The sequence below is a fragment of the Euleptes europaea genome, chromosome 6 (assembly GCF_029931775.1).
Source record: "Euleptes europaea isolate rEulEur1 chromosome 6, rEulEur1.hap1, whole genome shotgun sequence".
Classification (NCBI taxonomy): Eukaryota; Metazoa; Chordata; class Lepidosauria; order Squamata; family Sphaerodactylidae; genus Euleptes; species Euleptes europaea.
Window position 1 is genome coordinate 25,916,330 of NC_079317.1, and position 23,601 is coordinate 25,939,930.

The 23,601-nt window shown below is 41.8% G+C and overlaps 2 protein-coding genes across 2 annotated transcripts in view; one reads left to right on the top strand and one right to left on the bottom strand.

Moving 5' to 3' along the window:
* Positions 1-10,333: 10,333 nt before the first annotated feature.
* On the top strand, positions 10,334-11,568 carry GPR68 (G protein-coupled receptor 68). The gene has a single exon (XM_056851655.1). It carries the CDS (start codon positions 10,334-10,336, stop codon positions 11,423-11,425), a length of 1,092 nt encoding a protein of 363 aa, XP_056707633.1. The 3' UTR covers positions 11,426-11,568.
* Positions 11,569-13,515: 1,947 nt separating this feature from the next.
* The window catches only part of DGLUCY (D-glutamate cyclase), a 29,588-nt gene continuing 19,502 nt past the window's right edge, over positions 13,516-23,601 (bottom strand). Inside the window, exons 11-12 of the mRNA XM_056851404.1 lie at positions 22,899-23,050; positions 13,516-13,677 (exon numbers count right to left, since the gene is read on the bottom strand). Coding sequence (XP_056707382.1) covers positions 13,534-13,677; positions 22,899-23,050 — 296 coding nt within the window. The 3' untranslated portion in view covers positions 13,516-13,533. The remainder of the gene's footprint in view (positions 13,678-22,898; positions 23,051-23,601) is intronic.

The following is a 23,601-nucleotide window of genomic DNA, read 5'->3' on the forward strand; positions in this document are numbered from 1 at the left end:
CCCCAAAACCTCCCACCAGTGGCAAAGAGGGACCTGACAACCCTACTCCCCTCTCCAAACCCCACCTCCTCAGGCTCCACCCCAAAATCTCCAGGTATTTCCCAACCTGGAGCTGGCAACCTATATACCAGTGGAAAAGCTGACTGGATCCAACCCAGTAAGTAAAGGACAGGTCCGCACTAACTTTGCCTCTGGGGCTGAAAGTAAACACAAGTCCCAGCATGGCATGTTGGTTAGAATGTTGCAGTAGGATGTGAGAGATGCAGAGTTGTGAAGTTGTGAAGACTGCTGCCTGCAAACTAGGTCCTTTCCCTTCCTCACCGAGGAAATTTTGCTGGGATAAAGATCCCTCTTGCTGGAATTGTTAGCATGTCTGTGGTGGGAGGGAACTGCCACAGAATTCAGGGGGCAGCTGTGGGGGAAGCCACTTCTTAAAATGGCTTCTCTGGTAAATGAGGACTTGGCCAATGTTTCAGGAGATAAAAGATGAAACAGTGGGGTTTAACGCCTGGCCAATTTGTCTCGCCTTTGTGCCTTAAAAGTAGCGAATTCCCATGGTCTAAACACATGACCGTCCGAGGGCAGCACATCGGACCCACCTTAGGCGCGATTTAAGCAAAAACAACAACAAAAAACCCCCGAGTTAAGCAATCCCTGGTTTCTAGCGATTTTTTTGGTGCTAAACAGCAACTTTTTTTTATTTCGCTACATTACCGGAACGCCGGCGTGCGTGTAATCACACGACTAGCCCGCTACTAACCTCCTTTTGTTCAAGCTCCCAGCCCCGACAAACAGCTGAGCTGCGGGTGAGCAAGGGCGGGGCAGGTGCGAGCCACGCTGCTGGCTAGGAAGGGAAGTGACATGACGGGGAAAGAGAGCTCCTTTTATGGACTTCCGGGGGGAGGACAGAGGGTGGAAGGGGCAGAGCTTCTCTGGCCTGAAGAGTAGCCAGGGAGGAAGCAGGCTGCGACCCAGGCTGGCTGAGCATAGAGCCACCCGGGTAGCCTCCGAGGGAGAGGAAAGCTCAGACTCTCCCTCGGACTGGTCTGAGGCTGAAGAGGCGCCTCAAGCCCCTACCTTTTCCAGGACAGACAGACGCCCCCCCCCCCGACCAGCCCTGTAGGGGGGGTGCTTCACACTGTCACGATGGTATACCGGAACGCTGGTGTCCCAAGGAAAAAAGGGGGAGAATTGGCCTTTGATTGGATAACCCCTCAGCCAATCCTTGGGCAATGACACGGCGGTCACTCCACTACTATCCCACATTATATGGGTGGCTCAAACGCACGGGGAGCCTCCAGCAGCTACTTGCTTCGGACTTATAGTGGGATGGACTAGCGTCATGCGTTTGACTATCCTGTCTTGGAATAAAATATTGTGAGATAAGGGAGGAGCGAACCAAGAACATTCTGCCCATGCGTTAATCCCCAGTGATAAAAATTGCTAGCGAGTGGCCAGCGCTGTTTGATTTCCTCTTGGCCAATTTTAATTTTTCTGTTTTGGGACAATGTTATAGAACAAGTGGTGTTAGAACAACTCCAGGTATACCTGCACGGCACTTCTGCCCTTGACTCAGGCTTTAAGCCTGGTCCAGTGCCCAAGACAGCTTTGGTTGCTCTGGTGGATGATTTCTGTTTGCAGACGGCTCAAGATCATGCATCCCTGCTGATCTTTCTTGACCTTTCTGTAAGATATAACCCTGTTGATCATTCTGTTTTGCAGAAGGTTTTGGAAATAGGATGGGGATTACACAGATGACTCCCTAGTCTTTTTCTGTCTGGTTAAGACAGTTTCTACTGGGGATGTTGAATCTCTCTCCTAGCAACTGGATTCTTTGAATTGCTTGTTTGGAGTCTTGATTTTGCTGCAGTGTCAAAATGTTGTTGTGATGAAAAAATGTAGTGTTTTTTTGTGTGTGTGATGGCGCATTTTACGTGTTGAAGTTTGGGCTTTATACTTTTAGTAAGGTTTATGAAATGGCAGGATATAAAAATAAATAAACCACTACTGAGCTGTGACACTTCCCATAACTGAGCCCCCAAGGTAGCAAATTCTTCTTCCTTTCTATTTCCCTCCCTTACCTCTCCCCCTTTTGAGTTCTCTCCTATAAGCTCTGAGCCAGCGCTGGTCAGCACTTAATTACGCAAGGACTAATACTCCCTGTAGTAGGCTGCCACTAATACTTAATTCCCTGTAGTAGGTTTCCTACTCCATTCCTACTCCATTGCTTTCTCTTCCAATGTCCCATGCTGTTCCCTCACCAGTTACCAAGCTACATGCTTGATGAACTTGTTGCTACTTGGATAAATTATTGCAATAGTCACCCCTGGTTGCCTAACAGCTGGCTTGCTTATTGTTTAAACACACCCTATGTTTGATTGGTCCCTAGCAACATCTAATTCCTCTCCCATGACCCAAGCAATTGTTAGCACTGGCCATTAAAATATAGCCATTATTTTTAAAAGGACCAGAGTCTAGCAGAAGAATGTTGGAAGGTCTTTAAGTCTGGGAAGAGGGAACAGACCGGAACCTAAGCCACAGGAGCGTGGCTGATTCTTTTCATGTGATCATAGTTTCAGGTGGGTAGCCATGTCGGTCTGTAGTAACAGAACACAATTAGTGTCAGTAGCACCTTAGAGACCAACAACATTTTCCAGGGTTATCAGCTTTCATGAGTCAAAGCTCACTTCATCAGAAGGATGGACATTAATTCCTATCTTTATCTGAGAAAGTGAGCTTTGGCTTACAAAAGCTTATACCCTGGGAAATGTTGTTGGTCTCTAAGGAGGTACTGGACTTGAATTTTGTCCTGTGAACACATTCGTTTGAGAGTTGAGAGGAGGAATTGTACTCTGGACCTTCACCTGGTTAGATTTCTGTTTTGTATCCCAGCTGCAGATCAAAGAGAGATGAAGGCCGAATACCTTGAAGCTTGCTGGTTGGAGGCACAGGTATCCTTATCCGGTGGTGCACCTGGCAAATTTGCCTTAACCTGTGACCATGGACAATGCCACCCTGCCATTTTCACCCATTCTCTCTCCACTAATTGTATTTAAGTATAAAAGTGCCTTCCATTGCAAAGCATGGGCATAGGCTTCTGTCTTGACCCATGAACACCATGGATCATCAATGACTGTATTTTGGGGGCACTTTTCCTCCATGGTGGAAGTTCCAGTCATTTGTGGTGATATAGTTAAGTGGAGAAAGTAAATGTCTGATTTGCTGTCTCTCCCCTGCACACCTGTGACCATCCAAATACCTTTTGATAGTCCAGTTAATAGTGGTAAGTCTGAAACAGACAGTTTTAAATACTATAAACTACTTTGCAATACAGTCTACGGTTTTGTAGCTTCTTCAAGACCATTAATGATGAAAAGATGATGCTTTTATCTTTAGGGAAAGGATGTTTCCAGTTGGATGTTTACTTATAAACACAGTCTCTTTGCTCTGGACAAGTTTTATAGAGCACCAGAAGGTTGGCTAAGCGAACTTCTGATAACTGAGAAAGACAAGCTGTCCCAGAGGAGGAACAGGCAAATTGATGGCACTCTTGAAACTCCCTAATGATGTGTTGCTTGTGTTTTGATTTGATGAAAAGCACGTCCTCGAGGCATTAATTTTAAAGCCTGCAGCAGATTGCATGTGTTTGTGTATTTTTGCTTTGCAAATACTATTCTGATAGCTACTGCGCTCTCTGGCAAAGTATACATCTGCTTTTGATTGATTTTGGTTAGGATAATGGAAGCAGCAACAGTAGTAATACTCTCTGCAGGTAATAAACATGTGGTTCAGTGCATGGAATTATTCTGGCATTTTGGTAACCCTTTTCCTTCCTGAAGAAATATATGTAGTATGAGCTTCATTGATTTGAGGGGAGGGAGGAAATCCAGGAGCAATAATCTAGTGCCCTTCTTTTGCAACAAAATGTGTTTGGATTTCTCCATGGAGTAAATTAATATCTGGATCAGCCCTATATGAAGTCATGGAAGTGTTATATCAACATTTTCCGTTCTGATAACTCAAAATGAGTCTTTGGGATTGCATGGATTTGGAGGCTGCTACTCCATTGGGGAGGGGCTATGGCTCAGTGGTAGAGCCTTTGCTTGGCATGCAGAAGGTCCCAGGTTCAATCCCCGGCATCTCCAGTTAAAGGGACTAGGCAGGTAGGTGATGTGAAAGACCCCAGCCTGAGACCCTGGAGAGCCGCTGCCGGTCTGAGTAGACAGTACTGACTTTGATGGACAAAGGGTCTAATTCAGTATAAGGCAGCTTCATATGTTCATCTAAAGTGGCTTAATCCCATGCTACTCCAGAACTGTTGGAATGGGTACAGCAAGCTGATTACATAGCTATTTTTATTTCCTAGTCTAGCATTACAACCATTCAGATTGCAAGAGAATGAGAAAACAAGGAGGTAATGGTGGCTCTGGGAGTGGTGTTGAGTAGGGGTCTCCACCTGATTGCAGCACCATCAAAACAAGCAGGCGCTACAGTCAGCTGGAGGCTTCAGACCACATGGAAGCTCTGGCAAAGTCTCCTGTACAAGCTGAGCCTAAATGCCACCGATTCAGAAGGAATCCAACTGTGCTTTTTCTTCCTTGACTCACTGGAGAATATGTAAGGGAAGGGATTTTGTGTGTGTGAGGGGGCGGGGAAGTGGGTGTTACTTGCTTGTACCAGGCCCAAAGAAATAGTGTTTAGGCCCCGATATTACCCCTCTTTGATGAAAAACAGAGTTGCTTAGATGTAACTGTTGTTTATTGAGGGGTCTTCTGTGCAGGCACGCGTGGGAACTGCCCATACGCAGGCCAGCTGCAGAGAACTGTTTGTATGGAAAGCTTCTAGAAGGGACGGTTCCCCTCCCCCTCGGTCTGTTTCCAGCCTCAGCCAACAGCTCTTCCCGCCAAAACGGTCACATGGCTAAGATGTACAATCTCTCTCTCCCCTTCACTGTTTCCCCCTGAGGTCCAGCGCTCGTTTCATACTATAGAGCCGTGTTGGCGAACCTATGGTACGCGTGCCACTTCCGGCACGTGTAGCCCTCTCTGCCGGCACGCGCGGTTCCTCCAAGCCGCTGGCCTTTCCGGCTCTGCCCCGCCCCGGGTGATCTCCAACCAATAGAGATCGGTTCCCCTGGAAAAAATTGCCACTTTGGCAATTGGACTCTATGGCACTGAAGTCCTTTCCCAAACCCCGCCCTCCTCAGGCACCACCCCAAAAACCTCCCACTCATGGCGAAGAGGAACTTGGCAACCCTAGCCTCTCCCTCTGGGCCCCCTCTGGGGGTGGTATTCAGGTTAAATTGCCGCATTGGCACTCAGCGATAAATATGTGGGTTTTCGGTTGCAGTTTGGGCACTCGGTCTCTAAAAGGTTCACCATCACTGCTATAGAGGCTGGCTGGCGTCTGCTCCATTCTCTCCAGGGGACCCCAGTAGGTGGTCTTCAGAAAAGCTCTGGAACAGCTTCTGTCTCTTAGCTGTAGAATGGGTACAGCGGCAGCCTCCTGTGCAAAGTTGTTGCGACGGCAAACACAGCTGAGTTTCATTAGCTAAAATAACAAACTTCCCATGCAGCTGCAACCCTGCTCTGTTTGTTTGTTTTTTGGACAGAACTGGCATGCAACGCTCACTTTAAGAGCTAGCTACATTTGGACTTCATCCATGTGTCACATTACAAATGATTAGTATTGTTAGATCAGTTGGAGAAGAACTGGACTGAGAGTCCGTTATTTGGTTGAGCACAATAGAATCTGAGTCTGGAGTAAACATACTGAAGGAAACTGACTATGTATTGCTTTTCCACCTGACAGCTTCAAAATGGACTTCAATGACTGACAACACTCGAGCTATAATACTGTGCCTTTCTCTCTACTTATCTGAAAAGTGAGAATTTGCAGAGCTTGTGCTTCACACAAACAACACACTGTAGTGTAAGCCTAGTCCTGATTTACATAAGAACATTAAAAAAAAAACATGCTGGATCAGACCAAGGCCCATCAAGTTCAGCAGTCTGTTCCCACAGTGGCCAACCAGGTGCCTCTAGGACACCTGCAAACAAGATGACTGCAGCAGCATCCTGCCTGTGTTCCACAGCATGTAATATAATAGGCATGTTCCTCTGATCCTGGAGAGAATAGGTATACATCATGACCAGTATTCATTTTTACTAGTAGCCATGAACATGTCCACTTCCCTCTTAAAGCCTTCCAAGTTGGCAGCCATCACCACATCCTGGGGCAGGGAGTTCCACAATTTACCTATGTGTTGTCTGCAGCCACACACACTACCAGCAAGCAGGAGTCAAAACACACAGTTAAACTGTTGTATTGTGATATTGTCGAAGGCTTTCACGGTCAGAGTTCGTTGGTTCTTGTAGGTTATCCGGGCTGTGTAACCGTGGTCTTGGTATTTTCTTTCCTGATGTTTCGCCAGCAGCTGTGGCAGGCATCTTCAGAGGAGTAACACTGAAGGACACTGTCCTTCAGTGTTACTCCTCTGAAGATGTTGTATTGTGATTTATTAGATTTGAATGTTATTTAAAATATCTCTACTGTTTTTAAACCTTGTATATCAATATGTGCATCTTTGGATGGGTTTAGGATAGGCTTGGAAAAATCATAAATAGGCAAGATCCTTGAGCATAGGCTGTTACGAGTCAAAACCAGCCATTAGTTGCTGGCTTTTAAAACTTTGTGCATATGTCATTCTTTATAAGGACAGGGAGATCATAACTAGAAAGCTACTCTAGCTAATGGACTTAAATTGGAGAGACTAGAGGAGGGTAATCATCACACAACCCACTTTTCCTGGGTCTGTCCCCAGGCAGGGATGAGAGAGACAGTCTGGGATTTCTGTGCTTCCCAGCTCTGTGTGGGCATAATTCATACTAAGCCCATGGCGTACAAGGCCTCTCCCCCCTGCCCTGCTTACATTTTCCCACCTGAAACAGTCCCGTACATTCTGATGGGCTACATGCTAAGTCTTCCCAAGTGGGGTAAATAGCAGCTCCCTGGGGCTGTTTCAGGCTAGGAAAATAAAGAGCTTAAGCCCTCTCTTGCTGCATGCAGTAATTCCAGCATATCCCAGTATGGGGTAACCATATCTAACCCCCAATAATAACAGCAACTTGGAGTTAGTGATTTTTGTGTGGTAAATGGTACAAGAGGCAGGACTATAAAGCTTCTGCATCCTCCACTGCTGGCCAGTCTCCCCTTGGAAATGCAGCTCCAGCCAGTGCATTTCCCTTTAAAGTGATCAAGTCCCTTTAAAGTGATCAAGGGACATAACATGTAGCCCTGCCCTCATTCATAAAGGTCACTGAGAGGTGTTGTGTAAGCCACTGTCTTTCCCCTTAACCTACCTGCAGAATCAAAGGGCACTTTCACACATGCCAAATAATGCACTTTCAATCCACTTTCAATGCACTTTAACGATCGTTTGCAAGTGGATTTTGCACTTTCACACAGTGAAATCCAGCTTCAAAGAGTTTTTGTTGGGAGAAAAGACTATACTAACCACATGTATGTCATTCTGACCTTCTTGGAGAAAGAACAGGATTCTGATGTGATACATAAGAGGATGGAATTAAAAGACAGGCATAATTTGGATTTTAAAGACCAGCTAAATATCCAGCTAAATATCAAATGATTTGCAGGTAACCCTGTTGCTTCCCAAAATAGGAGTATTTCTGGAGAATGACCAATCAACTCTCATGTTTATATTACCCTGATTATTAATAGGGCATCTAGTGGTAAAAATTGTAAAACAAACTTCCTGTTCAGCAAAACCAACATTACCCCCAACATAACATGGATTTGTATCCTACCACTCTGCTCAGCAAAGTTTGAGGCATTCCTCCAACATAAGCAGCCGTCCTACAAAGGAAGCCACAATCTATGGATAAAGCTATAATTGTCTAACTCTGGCAATCCAAGTTAACCATTCTTTGTTTCTTTGAAATCATTTTTAAAACTCTTTTTTAAAATGGTGATTCGTGAATGTGGTGATTGTGTGATTTCTGCCATTCTACCCTAGGACTTATGAAGATCCAAATAACATATATTCTTATTATTTGGCAAAAATAATGGACCATGATGGTTTTTGCTGCTACTGCCTTTAAATGCATAAAGACCCCTCCCCTTTTGCAAGACCATTTATGAAGACTTGAAACTATTTTATACTATTCAAGCTGCTTCTACTAAAATAGGTTTGCTGTGAGGTAACTTGTTGTCCATATTCTCATTGCTGAGGTTGTTCAGCTGTTGCTGGCTTGTGCCCAGTTCTCTTTTTAGTAGGTTTCCTGTTTAACCTTGGGTATTTAATTGCATGTTGTGAGTCCTGTATTCAGCCTTTGAGCCCTTGCCTAGTTAGGTTTTGTTTGGAAGGAAACTTGTTTTCCAAAAGTCTACGTCCCTTTAGAAGATTCACTATTGGTGGGAGGGAAATCTAATCAACATATCAAGATCAACATATCAGGGAGATCAGCGTATGAATGAATGAAATGGTTATTTTACAATATATGCAATATAATGTGATTTAATGAGAGATACTAGGTTTTTTACTAGGGGCTTACTGAGTGTATTCTCTAATTTAAATATTTACTTTGAAAAGTAGCACACTCACCACAGCCAAACAAATATACTCTGCACTTGCAGCAGCTGTTTCCTTGGTGTCATTTTTCTCCTCCTTCATGGCCCTTGGTCTAATTTTTCTATAGTAAGGATTGATCCAGTTACTAATGAATACATATTATTTGGTTTGTGAGAGGTCATAGCATCATCATGATGAATACATATTATTTGGTTTGTGAGAGGTCATAGCATCATGAGGTAGATTTCAAGATTCTGAAAAACTATTAATCTATGCAGTCTTGGGTGACACTCTAACTCAATTAAAACCATGAAGAATCTTTTCATTCACTTCTACTAGATATGAATTGAGCCCGTACACTAAATGGGGAGGATGCTAAAATATTTTTTTCATGCACACAAGATTTCCCCATTCAGAACAGTTCACGTCAGTTTGAAGAAAAGCAGGGGAGGAGGGGGAATGCTCAATCCCTTGCTATGAAGATGTGTTCTAAATTTGTTGTGTAAGTTCTTTCCAACGTAGATTTTTCCTGAGCTGGCAAAAATGTTGGTTTACAATTTATAATCAGAATTGTTATTTGAAAAATAAGATGTCTGACAAAGTTCTGGCTACAAAGGAAAAGGAAGCTGAAGAGATGGGAAATTCCAAGCTCAGACCAGTTCATTCCTTTAGGTGGTGTAATGAATAATAATGTCTCTTTATTTGTACAGTGAAAAGTGTGCATTGATGACTAATTAGACTATTGTTTGTGTTTCATTTAAATATTGTTAGTTTTATTAGAGAAGTATTTAAATTGGAAATCTCTGAAATTTCCAGAACCGTTTAGTGGTTTTCTCCTTCTAAAGGAAAGCTGTACATGTTTGGTGGCCTGGATATAAACTGTTGGGAGTGGAGTTAACGGAAGTAGATCTTTCTCATCTTCCCCTTCCACTGGGAGTCCCTAGCCCCTCCTATAAAACTGCTGGAAGTAATTGGGGGCTCTCAAAAAGATCATGACATAAGGCACAGTGGGCTACAGCAAGAAGGGAGAATCAGATGACATTTCCCCCACTCTGTAATATTTCTGGGTCTACAGATAAAGACCACCAGAATGAGGAATGGTTTAAAACAAGTTTGATATGAACAGCTGCTAAAATGTACAGCAGTCTCAATGTCTTGTTCTAGAACTAAGGTCATGTGGTTGCTAAAACCACTGGGTAAATTCTATTGGCGGTTGGAAAGAACTGAAAGAGACCCAAGTAATCTAGACACAGATCTTTAATCCATAGCAATTACTAGCAGTTAGTAATCACAATGTCCTGTTCCTCTGAATTATATGTGTAATATGTGAGGGTTAGTAATTACCAGATGCCAATTAACTACAGTTTGTGGTGGGTTTCGTGACAGTGATAAATAATGATTATAAACTCTCATTTTAATCATTCCAAACAATTCCAAATGATAGACCTCCAGATCTGTGACAATTATGTATTCATTATTATTATTATGTATCCTAATTTAAAAGTACTTGTCCATGCCTGAAATAAACGTCTAGCTTTCTTTTAATTTCAATGGGATAGAACTGCAGATGGTTATGAAAATATTTTTGATAGTTTTCATCAGATTTAATTACCCTTGTGATTTTTTCCCCTCAGGTGTCTACAAACAGTAACACTCCTGTGAAGAAAACACAGAAATAAGGAAATGGTAGATTAAAATTTATGCCTGCCCTGCTAGGATCATTGTGGTCACTTATTGCAGAAAATGGAGAACCTTCCAGAGGATGTGATAGAAAATTATACTCTGAATTGCACCATTGATCACAGTATACACCAGACATTATCACCTGTGATATACATACTTGTCTTCATAGTAGGACTCCCAGCCAACTGTCTTTCACTGTACTATGCCTACTTGCAGGTTAAGGTCAAGAATGAACTCGGAATCTACCTTTGTAATTTGACTATAGCAGACCTGCTTTACATCTTTTCCCTGCCGTTTTGGCTCCAGTATGTCCTACAGCATGACAACTGGACCTATGATGAACTCCTATGCAAAATTTGTGGAATCCTCTTGTATGAAAACATTTACATTAGCGTGGGTTTCCTCTGCTGCATTTCAATTGACCGTTACCTAGCTGTGGTGCACCCTTTTCGCTTCTACCAGTGTCGCACAATGAAGGCTGCTATCATAGTGAGCATTGTTGTCTGGACCAAGGAAATTCTGACATGCTGGTTTGTTTTTAAGCATGGTGAAGTGAGTAAAGACTCGGAGAGCCATGTAGTGTGCTTTGAGCATTATCCCATCAAAAACTGGGAGCACAATATCAATTATTACCGTTTTGCTGCTGGCTTCATATTCCCATTCTCTCTGCTAGTTTTTTCTTACTGTGGCATTTTGAGAGTTGTCCGCAAGAGTCATGGTACTCAGAAGAAGAAGAAGATTCAAATCAAACGTCTGGTTTCAAGCACAATTGTTATTTTCTTGGTTTGCTTTGGGCCATATCATGTTCTATTGTTGGTGCGAAGCCTCTTTGAGAAAAACTGTGAATTTGCTATCACAATTTTTAACAGCTACCATTTTTCACTCTTGCTAACCACTTTCAACTGTGTGGCAGACCCAGTATTGTACTGCTTTTCCAGTGAGAATACCTACCAGGACTTTGCCAAAATAAGAGACACCTGTTTAAGGTGCCTAAGATGTGTGCGGATAGAAACCAAGGAATCTTACCAGCTGAATACTCCAGAAACCTTTAGAAAAATCAAAAGACAGACTGAGCTGGATCCAGGGTTGTTAGATAAACCACATGTTGTTCACAAAATAGAGGAAACATCAACCAACACTTTTCCAAAATGAAAAGTGATCTAATCTCTCCATGCATATATTTGTTCACTTCTCTTTTTGGTATATAATTGTATGGTAATCATTCATTATACCCATAAAGGGATCTACAGTTTAAAAATACAATAAACTATGCTAAGCTGATCTTCTTCTTTCCACATGGGAAATTCCTTAGTTCCTGTAAAGTCATTCAGAGCTTTATCACAGGGCCGGGTAGTTATACAAGCAAGTCATCCTTTGCAGTTCAATGTCATCCTAGGCGTATGGTTAACTCAGTTCATTCTAGTCATACTGAGTATTGTAGATTTAAGAACATAAGTGTCCTGGTGAGTCAGACCAAAGATTTGTCTGGTCTGACATCCAGTTTCCTACAAAGCTTAGGTGTCCCCAGAAGGCCTGGAAGAGCCCAGAGCCACCTCTTGTTATTGTCACACCCAGCAACCAGTATTCAGAGATCCATAGCCTCAGAACACATTTAGCAATCATAGCTAAAAAAAAAAATTGTGTGACATTAACCCTACTTCCTTTTAAACACATTTCAGACACCAGTTAAAATTAGAGTGCTTAGTAGTGTTTGATAACAGAGGCCTAACTGGGAGAATTCAGAGCATTCATTCTGTACCATAAAGCTTGTATGTACCTTCAGGTCTGCTTGTGGACAACTGAACACAAAAACTACCAATTAAGGCTAAGTTATAGAATTGTTTATATGTCTGCATTAAAATTGAAATGTTGCAGTTCTGAGTCATGCTTAAATGATTACAAGAGGGGACCTGCAGAGAAAGGGAAAACTGCACCCCCACTCACACACTGCTGGATTAATCTCCACTTCCCCCCCACTCACCTTTACTTCCTGAACCTAGTGGCTACTGCTTCCAGATTCTAGGTTGACAAGGCAACTCTTCACAACATTGATGCCTCCAGCTCATGTCATGCTTTGGGAAATCAGTGCCCTTTGGGGGAGTTAGTGCCATGTTCCAACCTGGTAACCCACCTGGCATGTCTGGGAGAAAGCATTAAAATCTGCAGCTGATTCCCCAAAGTTGACAATTTTTTGCCAACCCAAAAAGGAATCAGAGTTCTTGTGAGGCCATTTCTGTTTTGAGGAAATAAAATATGTATTGTCAAAATGAAATCTATCCTACCCTTGAAGAGGATTGTTTAAGTTTAGAAGACTCTGGGCCAAGTAGTGGATTGAGAAGAGGAATACCTTTGCTCGGTGTGTTTTCTTTGTGCTTACTTCTGCAATCTGCTCTACCTTCACTGTGTGTCTCAGCCAAGTCATAGCCCCACATTTTTTGCACGCAACAGAACTGGATTGAACACCGCACATGTTTATCATCAACTGCTGACATAGACATGACCACAGCCAAGATGGCAAAACACATATGACTTAAATCAAGAGGACTGAGGTCATCTGTTGATCTGATCACTAGTTTACAGTGATATGCTGTTGAATGCACAAGACATCACACAATAAACTGCACACAGTTGCTAGCAGCAGAAAGGCCATTGCCTAAGCATGTTTTCATGGAAAACACAATAATTTCAATAGCTGAAAATCAGCAACAGTGAAAAGGATGCTTTATTTGAGATTTATGATCATTACAATGATTATTGGAATTTTTTGCTATACTCATAATTGTTGCTCTGCTCATAGATCGGCAACACCATGCCTATTGCCTATCAGAATGTGCTTTCAGACTTAAAAGTTCCTTATTTCCTCTAAAATATCTTCAGGTTATTGCACACTACAGGGAAGGGCTTCTTTATCAACCCTGCATCATATCCCCATCCATTTATTTATTTTGCTTAACATTCCACTTGAAATGATGATCTCAAATCTCGCTTGTTAGTTTGTGACATTTCATGTGGTCCTAATAAAAGATACTATGCTACCACTGCTTTAGATTTTATCTAAAGTTAAATTGTAGGATTACACTGATTCAACAGGCTCCATTGTAGACAAAATACCTTTCGGATGCCATACAGTTAAATTGTTTTTAGTCCGTTCCACCTCATTCAGGATCAAGGAAACGGGATAAGTAGCTGCTGCCAACACAGCGGTGTCATCTACACTCTACTAAAAACATGCCAACAGATCACCACGGGTTAGAGGAAAGTTATTTCAGAGTTTCCTGCAGAAGCTTCTCAATTGTAAGCGAATGTGTATCATAGAATGGCAGACCATCCACTTCCATTTCCAGACTGGCAGTTATTCCACTGCGGACTTTGTGCCGCTGCAATATGCTCAGCAACTTTTCTTCCTAGAAAAAAAAGTCAGACAATATTGTCAATATATCCATCATTCAGGCACCACAACTGTCCCACTTATGACTCGTTCATTTTTGTTTTTGTTAATGCTGCTAAAACACTGCAACCCGTTTTTCCATTAAATAATCTTTCACAATCTGTTTTTATTTGCTCCAGTGGTCATCATATGTATTTAGAGCACTGGTTCCCAACCGGGGGTCCATGGACCCCCAGGGGTCCGCGAGAACTAAATTAAGGTCCGCGAAACAAAGTTATAAACCCATAATAAATAAATATTTTCAATTAAAAGTATTCTATTATAAAATATATATATTCAAATATTATTCTAAGTTTAATGTTTAACTAACAGTTATGATTAAAGTTTATTTTCAAATTCTCTGAATTTTTATTTTGAACCTTGGGGTCCCTGCACCGAGCAAAAAAGTCCTAGTGGTCCCTGGTTGAAAAAAGGTTGGGAACCACTGATCTAGAGTATACAAACAGAAGGAAGACAGATATTTTCCTTAGTTTTCTGTGATGAGACATTTAGAAAAAGAAATAAAATCTAAATATTATAAGGAAAATCTAAATTTACAGGAAAGTGCCTGCATAATCTCCTTTGAACTGTCAGAATGTTAAAAAAAATGGTACCCTGTGATATGGGCTGGGATCACTGACATGACAGCAGTGCTTGAATTATGAGGAAAAGATTATTATTATGACTCCCATAAAGACATCCCCAAATTCTACCTCCTGAATGCTCAATTTATCCCTATCCTTTCGGCAATCAGTCAAGCCACACCCCGAGCTCTGTTCTTTCAGTGTTCTGTGCAAATTACTCTTAGAATACATTCCATACAAAAGGGGGGAGCCATCTACATGCATTAATAACCCTCTTTTCCTTTGTTCTCACTGTTCTTTTGAGTGAGTGGGGACCAGAAAGGGACTTGCACCACAATTCAGAGATTACCCCAGCGGAGAGGTATAAACATAGATGCAGAATGAATGGCCCAAGTGATACACAGAGATACACAGTCCAACTTGGGAAATAACTGAAGATTTGGGTGTGGTGCTGAGTAAGAATATGATGTGTCCTATGATGTTACTTCTAGGTCAATGGTCACCACATTGTGAGGTTACTTTCCTAAACCTCCCCATTCCTGCAATGTCATTTCTCAAAAATTGCCTTTTCTATGATATCACTTCTAGGGCACTCTCCTCAAACCCACCTCTTCCTGTGAGGTCACTGCCTCTATTCAAAGTCAAATATAAATTCCCTAACATATCACTTACTACCCTCCTTTGGATTCCAGCCTATCATAAAACTGATTGCCCTAGAGGAGAACCAGAAAAAAGTTACGCAGCAGGTATCTGAGCCTCCCCAGTGTTCCACAAGGCCAAAACATAAGCAGTTCATCTCATCGTCCAGAATTTGAGAAACCTTTGCTAATTTTATTATTGGGGGGGTTAACAATATTGAGAAGACGCTTGAGCAATCCTAGAGATGTAAAAGATACTTTATAAATATTGTCCAATTTGTCACAGGTTTAACAATCTCTCTCTTTACAGCCACAGGGCAGGCACTGGGGGATATAGCAGGCCACGTTTGCTTGGGTAGAAGCCATGGCTCAGTGGTGGAGTATCTGCTTGGCATGCAGAAGGTTCTAGGTTCAGTTCTTAGCATCTCCCATTAAAAGAATCAGGTATGTGATAACTGCTGGAGAAGCAGGCAGAGCATGCTAAGCCTCCGTGGCTGTGTTACAAAGCACACCACTTGGTGCTCCCCAGGAAGGGCTGACAGGAGGGAGTCAGGGTGATGATGATAAGCACCCAAGTAGGCAATGGAACCACTGGTGAAGGCTGCCTGGCTGGGCATGCTTCTGTGGGCAGCTCCACAGAACACTCCAGTCGTCACCTCTCAGGCACCAAGGGGGCTTGCACCGGTAAATTAGCCATTACTTGAACGAGAAATCGCAATGGGGCCATCTTCATTCTCTTAACTCCCATAAAAATCAGCCAATTTTCACCAAGCCAGCTCAGCCAGCTCAGCACAACATGGGATATGAGCTTGAATCACTATCCTATTTTAACCAGCACATAAAATGTTTCTGGTATGCTTTTCTCTGGGCAATCATAAATTTTTGCAAAACCTTCATTAGCCTTCTTACAAGAGATCTGGACAGATTGCCCAACATTTCTTTCCTCCATTTATTTTATAAGGATCTTTAGTACAAACAAATGTATTGTGGAAGAGTCTCTACGACCTGGCAACTCACTGGCTCTGACTGCGCTGGGCACACCTGGGCAGCCCAAAAGAAGAAAGAAGCCAGGGCAGAGTTGCAGCCTCATTTGGCAGGCTGTGTACAGTTCTGGTCACTGTATCTCTAAGAAGATAATGCAAAGCTGGAGAAAAGGGCACCCAAGATAATTAAGGGAGTGGAGCAACTTTCCTATGAGAAAAGGCTAAAGAGTCTGTGACTATTCAGTTTAGAAAAAAGACAACTAACAAATGATAAAGGCTTATAGAATTATGCACAAGGTAGAGAAATTGGAGAGAGAGCTTTTTCTTCTTTCATCATGCTAGAACTCATGAGTACCCAATTAAGTTGACAGGCAATAGATTGAGAATGGACAAAAGGAAGTACTTCTGTAGTGTGAGCAATTATATTGTGGGATTTACAGTCAGTGAATACAGTGCTGGCCATGTAGCACAGATAATTTTAAAACTGGATTAGACAAATTCATGGAGGAGAGGTCCCTCAAAGGCTACTAGCCATGGTGTCTAGAAGAACCTCTACATTCAGAGGCAACAAAGCTCTGAATACCAAAGCTGAGGCACATCGGTGAAGGCCTTGGCCTCTACGCCCTGTTTGACAACCCTCCAAGGCAAGTGGTTGGCCACTGTGTGAAACACAGTCCTTAACCCGATGAACCACTGGTCTGATCCAGCAGGGCTTCTCTTATGTTTTTAACAGGATACATGGAACAGGGCTACTTTGACATAAAGGGGAAATTAGCTAGAGTAGGAAATTCACCTGCATTTGGGCATAAGTATTTAGTAAAGTCTACTGACCTGAATTTAGCTTTTGTTTCTTTTTAAAATTTGTCTTTAATGGATGGTGGTGCTGAACTTCACGAAAATTTATGCAACTTTTATTGCTGGAGTTCACAATAAAAGCCACCACGGCAGGGAAATTTAAATTTTCTTTTTCTCTAGAGAGTTGCTCTCATTAACTTTGAGATTTTTCAACTGAAACTTTAAAGTGTCTTTCCATTATCTAATTACTAAGAAAGCTTGACTTAGACATATAAAAGGCAAATGAGGAATCCATCTGTGAGCAACTGTTCTTTGCAACCTCTCATTAAATAAATATTATACTACTAGAATATCTTTCATACTAATGTTGTTTACAGTGTAGAGACCTAATTATTTCAGTGTCAGGTGTTCCAATGCCACAAAGACTGACTTTCTCCCTCAGACGCTTCTAATGTTTTCCTAGCAATTAGGAAACAATCATGGAGGTCTGAAGTATGAAGAAGAAGAGTTGGTTTTTCTATGCCGACTTTCTCTACCACTTAAGGGAGAATCAAACCAGCTTACAATCACCTTCCCTTCCCTTCCCCACAATAGATACCCTGTGAGGTAGGTGGGACTGAGAGAGCTCTAAGAGAGCTGTGACTAGCCCAAGGTCACCCAGTTGGCTTCGTGTGTAGGAGTGGGGAAACCAACCCAGTTCACCAGATTAGAGTCCACCGCTCATGTGGAGGAGAGGGGAATCAAGCCCGGTTCTCCAGATTAGAGTTCACCGCTCTTAACCACTACATTACGCTGTAAGGGAAAGGCACAGGGATAATGTCAAAGAAAAACTAGGGACAGCCAGGGAAGAAGTGATAGACCACATGATGAACAATGCAGAGTTTGAAAGCAAGGGTGGGGGAGACATGTGAATGCTGAAGGAATAATGGAAGCGGGAAGACAGACTCAAAACAAGCTGGAGTGCAGGGAACTCTGGTCAGACTGAGAAGGCAGAATAGAAGAACAACATGGAATGCTTGACTCACGGTATAAAGGGGGGCAAGTAGCATCAGGACCAATTGGGAAGGAAACATTTTAACTGTCCCAGCAATTACTTCCTTCAAGCAATATTGACACTACAATTTGGCAATATTAGGTAGTACTTTTGCAGGACAATGGGATTGCAGGTTGCTAGTCTTCTGCTCTTCTGTATGTGTGTGTTAAGTGCCAATTTATAGGACCCTATTAAAATGTCCTATTGTTAACGGCCTTGCTCAGATCTTGCAAATTGAAGGCTGTGGCTTCCTTGAGTCAACCCATATCATGTTGGGTCTTCCTCTTTCCTGCTGCCATCCACTTTTTCTGGCATTATTGTCTTTTCCAGTGAGTACTGTCTTCTCATAAGGTGATCAAAGTACAATAGCCTTAGTTTGGTCATTTTAGCTTCCAGTGAGAGTTCAGGCTTGATTTGATCTAAAACCCACATATGTCTTTTTAGTGGTTCATGGTATCTGTAAAACTCTTCCAACATCAAATTTCAAATAAATCAACTTCCTTCCTGTCAGCTTTCTTCATTGTCCCATTTTCAAACCCATACATAGTCATAGGGAATACTATAATATGACTTAATCTTGATCTTGGTTGCCAGCAACACATCCTTACACTTCAGCATCTTTTCTAGTTCCTTCATGGTTGCCTATCCCAGTCTCAGTCTTCTTCTAATTTCTTGGTTGCAGTCACCCTTTTGGTTGATAATTGAGCCGAATAGAAAATCTTTAAATTTCAATTTCTTCATTGTCAGTCCTCAGTATTCATTACTTTTGTCTTCTTGATGTTCAGTTGTAATCCTGCTTTAGTGCTTTCTGCTTTAACCTTCCTCAGTAGACATTTCAAGTCTTCACTATTTTCTCCCAGTAATGTGGTATCATCTGCATATCTCACATTGTTAATGTTCCTTTTACCAGTTTTCACCCCACCTTCATCTAAATCTAATCCAGTTTTCATTATGATACATACTGCATATATATTGAGCAGGCAGGGAAATAAAATAGACCCTTGTCTAATAACTTTGGCAAATGGAAACCATTCTGTTTCTCCATATTCTATCCTATCAGTAGCCTCCTGACCAGAGTACAGGGTGCACATCAAAACAAACAGATCTGTAGCTTTAGGAAATGTTCAATTTAATCACAATGTGTCAAGATGCCCAGCAAGTCTTTAATCTTGGAGTAGCAGATAAGGGGGGGGGGAGTGAGAGAGTGCTCCTCATCAGGAACAAGCCAAAGTTTGTGACAGCTGAAAGCACCAATTATGTGTGGTTTGTTTACACTTGTCTTAGACATCTCTCCCCAATTTTAATATGTTCTCATTTTCAATTAACACTGGTCAATTACTAAAAAAAAAAAGTATTTTAAAATGATTCAGCAAAAACACCTCAGACGTCAGAATTTGTTTTCCTTCCTTACATTTGGAAACATCAGAAACCATAGATCACAAAGCATGACAATGTACATGCTAACAATGCAACACTTCACTCTATATTAATCATGTATCACTGAAGGTTTGATTCAGCAAAATCATTCTCAGCTTTAATATATCAACCATCACTACAACAACAAATCTCAGATTTACCATCTGAAATATAATAATCAAAAGTAAAAGATACTGTATTGTACTGTGGGAGACTGACACGGCAAATGGAGGAAAATTTGGTGAAATGTTAGAATTGTTTATTCTAATTCACATTATGTTTTTAATTTCTAGTTATTAGAAGAAAAAGGCTGAGAGGTGAACCAGAAATAATAGTAGCATCTCCTTGTATGATTTCGGCAGAATTTAAAGTGTACAATGTATAGAAGACTGGGGTGAATCTTTCCCCTGTTCACATTTTCCACCCTAAAACTGATTTATTGTAGCCATTTTTTTTCTGGTAAGGCTGTAAAACAGGAGATAACCCGGGAGAAAAGCAATGGGGGAGACTGGTTTGGAGACAAGAGCTTACTCCTTATGCTGTACTTTAAATGTCTTCCCTGTTCTGCTATGTAGGAGTTCAGCACAGTCTGCATTCTAACTTACTGGGTGAGCTACTATAAAATCTAATTTATGCCTAGGAAAGAATCCCTGTATTTTGTACCCTAACATGATTTATCACAGTTGTTGCCAATTTGTTAAAGGAAGAGGTTTTTTGTCATCCTCAGTAAAAAAGAAATCACTGCAAAACTCAAGTAGTGTCATAAAATATTGTCTTTTTAAATCAGTTGTGTGTTATCATTTGAGTTTATTTTTATTTAAAAAACAACAACAGGGTTTTTCTCAAGGCCACGGTGAGCCTCCTTCACAAAAATTGTTCCAGTTTTGATCACTGACAGAGGTGGAGAATTCAAACTACAGCAGAACTAGGCAGTAATAGAGAATTTATGAGCAGAGATTAAAAGAACATGGTCAGCTTTGCTCAGAAAGAATGAGAAAACAACAGACTCTGCCAATATATCAGAGGCCCATAATGAAAAACTAATCAAATTAAAGAATTCAGGAACCATCAAAATGACAGGTGGGCAGCCCATTCCTGAGGGGGGGAGGCATTTCGCGGCTGGGAGTGGCACAGCCATGCTGCCAAAGAGGCTTCCCGGCCGCCGTGTAGAAATAAAACCTATTTTTAAACATTATAAAATAGAAAAAGGGCAAAAAAGCCCCACTGACTTCAGCAGGGCTATGCCACCAAAAAAGGTAGCATACCCACGCTGAGAGGTGTTCCTAGGCTGAAAGGGGTAAGAAAGGGCGAAAACGCATGGTCACTTTAGCCTCCTTTATTCCCTGTTTCAGCCAGGATTCATCCAGGATCGAATGCACGTTCAGCGAAAATGCATGCATTTGATCTTGGCTGAAACAGGGAATAAAGGAGGCTAAAGCGACCTTGCGTTTTCGCCCAAAGATGCCTAAAGGCTGCTCTGCCCCTAGGAATGCCCCGGGAACGCACCTCCCTCCATGCAGGCATATGCTGCCTTTTCTGGAATTTAGTTCCCGGAGTGGCAGCACTAGCAGGAGAGGCCGGTGCAGCTTGTGCCACCCAGGCACCGGTGTAAATGCCCTCCATGCTGGCGTAAGTGCCCCTTATCACAGGATAAATGGGCACTTGCGCTTGTGTGGGGTCATGCCGGTTCATAAGAAGCTTCCCCCCCTCAGGAATGTACACTTAGATTGGAAATTAGATAAAGTTACTTAATTATAAATGTAAAAGTGAAATAGTCTCTACAGAATCCTGGAACAGGGATGTAAAAGTTTGTCAGATCCAAGTCAGATGGACAAAGTTGAGACTGATCTCTCATGATTTCAGTTCTGGTGCTTTTGTGGCAATAAGGAATGGTTTGTTCCTCATATATAATCTTAGATGATCCCCCCCCAACACACACACACACACCAGCATTTCTTCTGGAATACTGCAAGAGAAAGGCTTGATGGGTGGCATCTGGCGTAGATAATTCGTTTCCTGGGGCTGGCTCACTTGATAAGTGCTTGTTCTTTACAGGACCTTTACAGTCCAAAATGCAGTGAGGCCTGGGTACATGGACCGTCTCATCCCATATTGTCCAGCCTGCCAGAAGATCTGCCTTACAAGGCCTGCTCTTTGTGCCCCCATCTTCAGATGTCAGGTGGATGGCAACCAGAGACAGGGCTTTTTCAGCAGCCGCACCTCCCTTTCCCTTGAGGCGTGCCTGATGTCTGTGTTCCTTTCTTTTAGGCTAGGGTTGCCAGGTCCCTTTTCGCAACCGGCAGGAGATTTTTGGGGTGGAGCCTGAGGAGGGCAGGGGTTGGGGAGGAACTTCAATGCCATAGAGTCCAATTGCCAAAGCAGCCATTTTTCTCCAGGTGAACTGATCAGCTGGAGATCAGTAGTAACAGAAGGAGATCTCCAGCTATTACCTGTTAGCTGGCAACCCTATCTTAGGCACCAGGCCCAAACATTACTGTTCACCCAGACTTTTAATTAAGGGGCTAGTTTTTAAATAATATTTTAGTCTGGAAACTAGTCTGTGCCAACAGAATCAGTTTCCCCTAGATATTTTAGTTACTAAATTTTTCATGGACTCTATTCCAGAAAATACTCTTTTCTTAGCTAAATTTCCATGAGAGTTCAGGCAGCTCGTGACAAGATAACTTCTCTCATAGGGTACAGCTTGCTATCTCTGGCTTGAATTCTTCATTTTCTCCCTCTTATTCCTAGTTGGGATTGATTGATACTACTTAAGGCGTGTAGGTCAGAGGAGGAAAGGAAGGAAGGAAGGAAAGGAAGTCTGGAAACTGTTACTTTAAACTGTCAGTGTCCTGTTTTTATGGTATATGTTTTTATGCTGGGTGGGTTTTTTAATGTTAGATTATAATTAATACCTTTTAATGGTTTTTATTATTTTTTTATTTTGTAAACAACCTCAGGCAAATTCCTGGAGCAGCAGCATTAAATTTAAACAAACCAACAAATGAGTTTTACTCAACTTCACAGTATGCTTGGTTATCTTATTTTGGATAGAAAAGCAGTTTTCATCCTCATCAGATGGGCTAATTTTAACATTTTTTCTTTTTGTCTTTCCTTACAGTATGTAGTTTAGCTCAATTGGTCTTCTGGATTATTTGGTCTGCAAGTAGATTCTTTCTCTGGGAGGCCTACTGTCTTCACATTGTACAAGCAGATTGTGAGGTGCGCTCAGTTTTTACAACATGTACCAATGGCTTTTTGTCCCTTTCAACTTTGTTAATTTATAATATCTACAGAGTTATGCTGGGGTATAACAGACATCCCCTTAAAGCAAGGAATGTCCTTTAAAATTAGGGTACCTAAATGCTAGATTCAATTTGATTCTTTGCTGAATATTGGAACAAAAGCTGAGGTGTTTCTACTCTCATATCAATTTCTGAATTTTATGAGAGACAGCAATTACAGGTAGCCATGCTACACAGTGATGGAGTCATATCTGAATTACAGTGCATGAAAAGTTCTGGTGACTCCCAACATGTGCTCTCTTCTTTGTGATATTTTATTTGGAGTGAATGTGTAAGTACTTATTAGTTCCTTCTCTTGAGGCACTTAACAGAGCTTATTTTCCATGGCTATCCAACATTCGTAAAAGCCTAAAGCCATTGATAATATTAAAAACTGCAACCTAGATGGAAAAATTTCAATAGCCTGTGATAGTCTTTCTGAGTAATCCTCTTCAAAAGGAATACCTTAAGCACAGATGGAAGTGCTGATGCCCAGCTTGCTTTCTCAGACAACCTGGAGAATCCAATAGCTTTCCTCAAATAGCGGTCATGTACTTCACAGGTATTGAGGACATACAGCGCGCAAGCAACAGCATAACCTCCCCAGTTAGAAACCCCTAAAAGAGAAAAAAGCCATGTAATGAGATACTAAAGTTTTACATTTCTCGATGGTTTGAACAATGAGTCAAACAGTGTATGAAGAAGAGGGTTGCCAACTGTTTTCTAGCAGAGATTCAATGTCTAACAGCTGCACAGCTAAAATAAATTTGGAAGATGCATCTTTTCCCATTTCTTTGTCACCGTGCCCAAAAGTTTCTAGCCATAAGAAAGACAACAGAAAAACTGTTGGCAAAGTTATTTTTCAGAAGAGAAATCTGATATTAAAACATTCCATGCTATTGAATAGTCTCCTCAAGAAATTATCTGAATGGATGGCCCTTCATAATCTCCCAGGGAAAGAGCAAATTGGATTTTTACCTAACCATTCTACAACAGATCATTGCACAGTTCTTGCATTTTTGGCAGAAAAATATCTTAAGTTCCCTAGAGGAAAGTTATATGTTGCTTTTATCGACCTTCTAAGAGCGTTTGACACAGTCGATAGACAGATTTTATGGGAGAAACTATGCCATATGGGCCTTGACCAACGCCTTTTGTTTTTATTACC